This window comes from Grampus griseus (genome assembly GCF_964374135.1).
Source record: "Grampus griseus genome assembly, chromosome: 10".
Lineage (NCBI taxonomy): Eukaryota > Metazoa > Chordata > Mammalia > Artiodactyla > Delphinidae > Grampus > Grampus griseus.
In genome coordinates, this window is record NC_139004.1 from 22,962,219 (window position 1) to 22,971,539 (window position 9,321).

At 46.5% G+C, this 9,321-nt stretch overlaps 1 protein-coding gene across 1 annotated transcript; it reads left to right on the forward strand.

Moving 5' to 3' along the window:
* Positions 1-1,333: 1,333 nt before the first annotated feature.
* Positions 1,334-6,196, forward strand: MUC21 (mucin 21, cell surface associated; the record flags this gene model as incomplete). The annotated part of the gene is made up of 5 exons (XM_082664821.1): positions 1,334-1,397; positions 3,454-4,832; positions 4,877-5,337; positions 5,522-5,654; positions 6,008-6,196. 5 exons carry the CDS (start codon positions 1,334-1,336, stop codon positions 6,194-6,196), a joined length of 2,226 nt encoding a protein of 741 aa, XP_082520947.1.
* Between the last annotated feature and the right edge of the window lie 3,125 nt (positions 6,197-9,321).

The following is a 9,321-nucleotide window of genomic DNA, read 5'->3' on the forward strand; positions in this document are numbered from 1 at the left end:
GTGGTGCCCGTGGTATACCTTGCTGAGAGATGTTTCATTAAGGCTGATGAGAAGGAACATCTGAAGGATCTCAGGGAAGAAAAGGTCCTATGAATTACTCCGAAAACAAACAAGACAGGAATCCTTATGGTTGAGAATCAAAAGGTGGCCCTTGTGGGAGTGGGGGAGGGAAGGATTGGGACTTTGGGATTAGCAGATGCAAACTATTATATATAAGATGGATAAACAACAAAGTCCTACTGTATAGCACAGGGAACTATATTCAATATCCTGTGATAAACCATAATGGAAAAGAATATAAAAAAGAATATATATACATATATATATATATATATAACTGAATCACTTTGCTGTGCAGCAGAAAGGAACACAACATTGTAAATCAAGTATACTTCAATAAAATTTTTTAAAAGGGGGGCCCTATACCACCGCTTTACCTGCTATGAGTGTGACAGGTGGCTTGTTCCTGCATATTCAACACTCTCCCCCACCCTCATCCCCCATGTGCCAGAGACCTCAAAGATGGCTACACTACCCATGGATCTCTCTTTTCCTGTTCAGTCATTGTGCATTGTTGAGTGTCTACTGCATGCTCAGCAATATACCGTCTGTCTTCTGCCCATATCCCAGGAGCCCAGATCCCTAGTTACTGCTCTCTTTGAGGTCTCTTTTTCTTTTTCTTTTTTCTTTTTTTTTTTTGATTTAAAGATGTCAGGTCCTACCCTTCAGCTCAGTCTATTAGGGCTTCTTCCATACTAAAAGCAGGCACACAGGACTTCCTGACCAGGAAACAAAGTCTTGAACTGGAACAGGTTTCTGGCCCTATTTTTGCCTCAAGGGTGGGTCTCTTCCACTCTGACAACCTTGATCCCCTTATCACATTCTACTTCCTGCTCAAACCCATCCCAGTGCCCTGCCTAGTATGATCATGTCATTCTCCTTTCTCACCTTCCTGTTGAACCCCAGTCTATTCCTTCCCAGGCTCATTATTGTTTTGTTACCTGCTCATAGTTGGCAGAAGAAGAAGGCAACTTCCCAACCCCTCCCTTTTATGAAGCTATAAAGGCTCCTGCAGCTCTTCCATGATAAAGAAAGAGGCAACAACATTGTGTGGAAGAAGCTCAAGAAGCCAGGCATCCAGTCTCCCACCCCGCTAGGCTCCAGATTCTTTCCAAGAACACATACGTAGGAGAACCAAGCTCCTGGAAGCTCCAGCCTTTACCTCTTCACCTTGAACTCTCCTTTCTCAAGAATATTGTTCTTTGCCTTCTAGGTCTTGGCCACATTTGGGATCCAAGCGTCTTTTTTACCAGCCACAAAGAGGCAGATCAAGATGCAGAAAAGAAACATTTGCCTTATGTACTGGTTGCTGTTGCATCTCCTACTTTTGGAATATGGTGAGTGCTTTTCTTTAAAGGTGGATGGTCTGTGAACTTTTGAGGGATTGTGGGAGATGATGACCGGCACTAGGAATAACTGGTTCTCTGCCATAGAGTGAGGGTCATCATTTCACCCCAATCGCTTCAGTCTAATAAGGTATCACCTGGGAGGCAGTCAGAGCACAGTGGTTAAAACTGTGGACTCTGGTCTCCAATTGCCTACGTTTGAATCATGGCTCCATCTGTTACTGGTACACTTTGGGTGAGTTAACTTCTCTGTGCCTCCATTTCTGCATCTATAAAATGGTAATAACCTGTGAGATATGGCTGGGGTTTAAATATTAATAACAAGAAGAGTTGACTGTTATTTTAAAATATCACTCTTCTATATTATAAAATCTTAATTTTTCTCGTGTCCTTAACCCCTATTCCACAATCAGCCTCAGTCAGCCTCAGGCCAAGGAGAAAAGGATTTAAGTCAAAACTAACTCCCACTCTGCTCCGCACCTCTGACACTCTATTAAACACTCCTCGGGCCGTCTCCTATTGTGCAACTAGGAAGCATGACTTCTTAGAGAATTCTTTTTCTTTTTGGGGGGCGCAGTGCCACACGGCTGGCACAATCTCAATTCCCCAACCAGGGATTGAACCCGGGCCACGAGAGTGAAAGTGCCAAATCCTAGCCACTAGGCCATCAGGGTACTTCCCCGAGAATTCATCATTTTGAATCAAAATTAGCCCTCATAGAATTTTTTTTTTTTTTTTTTGTGGCACGCGGGCCTCTCACTGTTGTGGTCTCTCTCGTTGCGGAGCACAGGCTCCGGACGCGCAGGCTCAGCGGCCATGGCTCATGGCTCACAGGCCCAGCTGCAGCATGTGGGATCTTCCTGGACTGGGGCATGAACCCGTGTCCCCTGCATCGGCAGGCGGACTCTCAACCACGGCGCCACCAGGGAAGCCCCACCCTCATACAATTTTGACTCAACTATTCTATTCTCCAAAACTTCTCAAATCAAATCCACTCCCTCTTTCACATCACCCTTACTGTTGTTCATCTCAGTTTCTTATTTAGTTTTACTCATGATTCTAACCTTAACTCCAATTTGTACCCCATTGCAGATTTTAGGGGGCCTTCCCCAAATAGAGCTAAACTCTAATACTATGTTAGTTCAAATAAGCTACACACGTGTGTGGTGAGGTGCTAGGCGCTCATGTCCAAATTAATAGTAAAATGAGCCACAAATGAGATAAATTTTGTTGATCTGGGGAGGCTAAGCATCTTTGCCCTTCAAGGTAGTGAGAGGCAAAAAATAGGCACAACCTTAACTCTAGCTGAGCCTTCAAGAAGGGGGAAACGCTTCCCTATACCTGTAGATCTTGATTTGCAGACCTTAATCCTGGGAGATCTTCTATATTTAAGTTACATATAACTTGCTCTTTTCTAACCTTTGCCTTGTAATCAGGAGCCCGTGGAACTTTAATGCATATGTAATCACCCAGATACCTAGGCCTATCTCAGACTCTGATTCATTTAGTCTGGAGTTGTTTGCCTAGAAATCTTTATTTTCAACAAGGTCCCCAGATAATTCTAATATAGGTGTTTTCTGAATAACACTCAGAAATATTTTCCAAGAAAGAAGCAATACCACTTTAATAATGAATTAATCAATATACACTAGTTTCACCTGGGTTCTACAACTCCTTTATAATACTTTTTATCTGTGTTGAATATTGTACAGCAGATGATGGAATAAGCTTACTATCAGTGAAATTAGGTCATGTAACCCTGGTGTTGGGGGTGGATGTGGAGGGTGACTTAGCATGGTAGCTAAAAGTGCAGATTCAATGGCCTGGGTTCAAATTCCTGTTCTACTACTTACTAGCTGTACAAACTTGGGCAAGTGTCAACATTTCTAAGCCTCAATTTTTTCATCTTAGCTGTTGATAATAATAATATCTATTTCATTGGGCTGTAGTGAGCGTTAAATAGAATTATCCATGTAATGAGTTTAACCAACCATTGAACAGAAAGTAGATATGCTCAATATATGTCATCATCTATGATTATCATTAGGCATAATCTCCATTAGTGGGAGCACACCTAGCCCAACTTCCAGTGAACCCACCACAGCCAACACTGGACCCAGTGCAACCTCCAGTGGGACTAGGACAGCCTCCAACACTATAGCCAGCACGACCTATGGTGGTACCAGCACAGCCACCAACTCTGGATCTCAAGTGACCTCCAGTGGATCCAGCACAACCTCCAATACTGAAACCAGCATGACCTCTGGAGGGACCAGCGCAACTTCCAATACCGGATCCAGCCTGACCTCTGGAGGAACCAGCATACCTGTCAACACTGGATCCAGCGCAACCCCTGGGGGGACCAGCACAGCCTCCAATACTGGATCCAGTATGATCTCTGGAGGGAGCAGCACAACCTCCAATACTGGATCTAGCCTGACCTCTGGAGGGACCAGCACACCTGTCAACACTGGATCCAGCACAACCTCCAGTGGGACTAGGACAGCCTCCAACACTATAGCCAGCACGACCTATGGTGGTACCAGCACAGCCACCAACTCTGGATCCCAAGTGACCTCCAGTGGATCCAGCACAACCTCCAATACTGAAACCAGCATGACCTCTGGAGGGACCAGCACACCTGTCAACACTGGATCCAGTGCAACCTCCAGTGGGACTAGGACAGCCTCCAACACTATAGCCAGCACGACCTATGGTGGTACCAGCACAGCCACCAACTCTGGATCCCAAGTGACCTCCAGTGGATCCAGCACAACCTCCAATACTGAAACCAGCATGACCTCTGGAGGCACCAGCGCAACTTCCAATACTGGATCCAGCCTGACCTCTGGAGGAACCAGCACACCTGTCAACACTGGATCCAGTGCAACCTCTGGGGGGACCAGCACAGCCTCCAATACTGGATCCAGCCTGACCTCTGGAGGGAGCAGCGCAACCTCCAACACTGGATCCAGCACAACCCCTGGGGGGACCAGCACAGCCTCCAATACTGGATCCAGCCTGACCTCTGGAGGGAGCAGCACAACCTCCAATACTGGATCCAGCCTGACCTCTGGAGGAACCAGCACACCTGTCAACACTGGATCCAGCGCAACCTCTGGGGGGACCAGCACAGCCTCCAATACTGGATCCAGCCTGACCTCTGGAGGGAGCAGCGCAACCTCCAACACTGGATCCAGCACAACCCCTGGGGGGACCAGCACAGCCTCCAATACTGGATCCAGCATGATCTCTGGAGGGAGCAGCACAACCTCCAATACTGGATCTAGCCTGACCTCTGGAGGGACCAGCACACCTGTCAACACTGGATCCAGCACAACCTCCAGTGGGACTAGGACAGCCTCCAACACTATAGCCAGCACGACCTATGGTGGTACCAGCACAACCACCAACTCTGGATCCCAAGTGACCTCCAGTGGATCCAGCACAACCTCCAATACTGAAACCAGCATGACCTCTGGAGGCACCAGCGCAACTTCCAATACTGGATCCAGCCTGACCTCTGGAGGGACCAGCACACCTGTCAACACTGGATCCAGCGCAACCTCTGGGGGGACCAGCACAGCCTCCAATACTGGATCCAGCCTGACCTCTGGAGGGAGCAGCGCAACCTCCAACACTGGATCCAGCACAACCCCTGGGGGGACCAGCACAGCCTCCAATACTGGATCCAGCCTGACCTCTGGAGGGAGCAGCACAACCTCCAATACTGGATCCAGCCTGACCTCTGGAGGAACCAGCACACCTGTCAACACTGGATCCAGCGCAACCTCTGGGGGGACCAGCACAGCCTCCAATACTGGATCCAGCCTGACCTCTGGAGGGAGCAGCGCAACCTCCAACACTGGATCCAGCACAACCCCTGGGGGGACCAGTACAGCCTTCAATACTGGATCCAGCGTGACCTCTGGTGAGACCAGCACACCTGCCAATATTGGTTCCAGTATGACCTCCAGTGAGACCAGCATAACCTCCAGTACTGGATCCAGCACAACCTCCAGTGGGACCACCACGGCCTCCAACACTGGACCCAGTGCAACTGCAGGAGGCTCTGGTACACCCTTGACAACTGGAATAATCACAACTTCCAACAGTACTAGCACAAGTGCTGGAACTACAGTGAATGAAGGGCCCAGTGGGTCCCTGAAGCCATGGGAAATCTTCCTCATCTCTCTGGTCTCGGTTACAGTGGCTGTGGGATTCTTTGTTGGGCTCTACTTCTGTGTGGTGAGTGCCTAATATATAGGAAATTGCCTGGGGGGAAGGAATAGGGAACATAGGGAAATAAGGTATGAATAGTAGGGCCACCAAGTTAGGGATGAGTAGGGAGGAAAGAAAAATCAGGAGAAGGTTACGAAAGAGACATAGCAAGTTAGAACCAGAGGAGCCAATCAATGTGCAGAGGAAGCTATTGACTTGTGGGAAAGGGGAGCAAAAGAAGAAATAAAGACTGGTGGAAGGACTGCTGAATGAGGGAAATGGTTTAAAGGGGGAGAAGATTCCAGAAGGAGTCCCTGGTGAAGGCTTCTCGGGAGTGGAGGAGAATCCACTTCTGAAATGATCCTGCCTTCTTTTTCTAGAGAAACTCCCTGTCCCTGAGAAATGTCTTTGACACAGCTGTCTATCCACTCCATGGCCCAAACCTCGGCCCAGGCCCTGGAGGGAATCACACAGTCCACCACCGCTCTAGGTGGAGCCCTAATGGATTCTGGAGGAGACCGGTATCCTCAGTGGCCATGGAGCTGAGAGAGAGCCACAATGGGCTCTAAGTGGCTGCTGAAGCCAGAGAGCCACATTTCTCACAGAGGAAGCCAGCCTGGGGGACCAGAGATCTGAGTGTCCTTTCATTCGTCCCCAGGAGTCCCCTCCCAGCTTTGTTTGGGTCTCTGCCAGTATTGGGAAAGACACTTCCTCCCTCTCTCTTGCTTTTGCCAGACACTGGAAAGAGGAGACTCTGCTGGTCATTTAGCTAAGAAATAAACACATACAAACTATCACAGAGAGAAGCTGTGTGTGCACACGAGTGGTGTCTGCTGCGCCGAGCTGAATTTCCCGGTTGTATGAGAGAACCCCATGCTAGAATCCACTTGGCATTCAGAATCTCCACAGTAAAATCCAGAGACGTCATCCATATCTGTCCCCTTTTTCTAATGCTTCTTGCCCCAAGCAGGAACCCTGTGCCCCCAAGAATCTCCCAGACTGAGAGGGGAATTGAATTGGGAGAGATGAGAAGGGAGGGCAGGTGCCCAGATCCTACAGGCTCATGGATTAAGCCTGTGGTAGGTAGAGATTATGTTGTAGCACATGCAGAACCCAGAGCATGACAGGAGGAGGTATGCTGTTGGGTGGGGGGAGGGGCGGGGAGGGAGGTCACTCAAAGCCACAGTTTCCAGGCCGTTTACATTTGCTCTAGACCTGGGTTACTTGTAAGAATGAAGGTGTTGGTTGATAACTCTCACTCTCAGTGCTGCCTTTGGAAGCAGAGAGAAAGTGCTTCCTGTTTTTATCAAGGGAAACACTTCCTAGCCTGCTAAGATTTCCTTTCAAGAGGGTCATGGCAGAGACACCTGGGGTAAAGCCTGAGATTCTCATGAATTCCCCTCCCACAAAGGCTGCACATACCCCTTTCATGGTCTAGGATAGAAGGCTCTCTGATCCTACAGGTCTTGGAGGACAGAGGCGAGCTGCTTTGAAAGGCTGGGTTGCTCTGAATCCATGAGGCCAGTGACACGACTTCCACCGGGGACAGAGGCCTCAGGAGAGAATTAGCAAGTTGTTGGTGGGTTCACCCCAACTCACAGCAGTGGAAACTGCTCTGCCTTCCACCATTCATTGGGTTTCTCAAGTGTCAGCAAACCAGACGGTTGATCCTAGTCAGTGAGGCCATGCTGAGCCATGTACAGGCCCATCATCATCATCATCATCATCATTATCTTACCTACAGGGATCCAGCAACCGGAAAGAGAAGCTGAGTTGAACCCCCTAGAAAGTTGCCTCCCGCTGGTGTGAACTGTGGAAAGCATAATGTGAAAAACGTGAAAATAAAGCAAGGGAGTCCATTTAGATAATTTTAAAATGTAAAACATGCATTTTCAAGTTTAAAATTGTAATAGATAAATTCAAAGATGCTGGTTGAGAATAAAGTTAGTTATTTAGAAGAGCAAGTGGAGAAAGTAGCTCAATTAGATACAACAAACCAGAGATGAAAATCACTGACATAGAGAATAGAAGACACTTGGAGGATTGATTCAGGAGGACTAACAAACAAGTAGTAAGATTCAGAACAGAGAAAAAAGGAAGAGATAGACCAGAGGAAGTAAAAGAACAACAGGGAAGAAAGATTTTAGTCTGCAAGTTGAAAGGGCTTATTAATAACAACTCTGTAAATATACTAAACCCCATTAACATCTATTTTAAACAGGAGAATATGCTATATAAATTATATCTCAATAAAGCTGTAAAAATATTAGTACCCAGCAGGCATATCGTGTAAATAAAAATTTTGAATTCCAAAGATAAACAGCAATGGGCACTTTGAGACAGTGGGAGATGAAAAGAGATGAAACCACGGTGAGTAAGTAATTCAGCTTGTGGTTAATTGACATGGTTACACTGTGAACATCTCGCTACTCCCAGAAACTGGAGTGTGTACATAGAGTTAGGAAGCATCATGACTCAACTTTTATCATGGGATCTGCTTACATGGATGAAACATGTTTTAACCCAACAAAGCCCCATCTCACCAAGGAAGTTTGACCCAAGCAGAGGTCTAGGAAGTTGACAGGATTAAGCGCTTTTGCACTGTTGGCCTAGTGCAATGATCTTTAAATGGAGTCTGCCCATACCCTTGGAGGTATATGAAGACTTTCTAAAGAGTATTATGCAGGTGTGGGATATCTTATGGGAATCATCTTCCAGAACTTCAACCTCGATAGGTATTTTGTGGCTGTGGTCAAAGCATCTGCTAGTTATACTTTTCTAGCTTTCCTTCTATAGCCACCCACCCACCTTTTACATTCTAGCTCCTATATTATTATGGTGGATTTCCCTAGGTGCAAAAAATTCCAGGGTGCAAATAAAGGGATAACTCAAAATCTCTTCTAATTTAGTCATTGTATACCCAGAGTAGGGCTTCATGTTTTCCCTTGCCTCACATAAATTCCTATTAGGGGCTAAAAGAAGTGTAATAAACGGGGAATTTTTGGACATGTTAAGATGTTATTTATTCAGATATATTGTAGAGTGAGGTAGCAGGGGTGATAAAGATTTCTGCTTAACAATCTCTTCTCTTTCATCTCCTGTCAAAGAATACATCCTTCTGGGGGGAGCAACTCATGAAAGCAGAGCTGTCATCAGTATGCTGTCATCAGTATGAAATAATAAGAGTGGCAGTCCCTCGTTTAACCCAGGAGAAAACCCTATAGCAAACCCTATAGAAAACCCTTATCTGTCTGTCTACCTATTTTAGAATATTCAAGATTTGTAAAAACTTTGCTGGGAAATAGCAACTTACTATGAAGCACGCGTCCCTGGCTTATACACCGTTCTCCATAAGGAGAAACTCTGTCTCATTCAAGAGTTTCCTGGTTTAGATCACAGTTGGATATTTTGCATGATTTTCAAGGAGGAAGACATTATAAGTTGTACATTTACTTCCTGATTAATGTTATATCTTTTTTAAAAACTATTTATTTATTTGTGCTGGGTCTTTAGTTGTGGCAGGCGGGCTCATTAATTGTGGCTTGCCGGCTCTTTAGTTGTGGCATGCGAACTCTTAGTTGTAGCATGCATGTGGGATCTAGTTCCCTGATGAGGGAACGAACCCGGCCCCGCTGCACTGGGAGGGCAGAATCTTAACCACTGTGCCGCCAGGGAAGTCCCTAATGTTTTATCT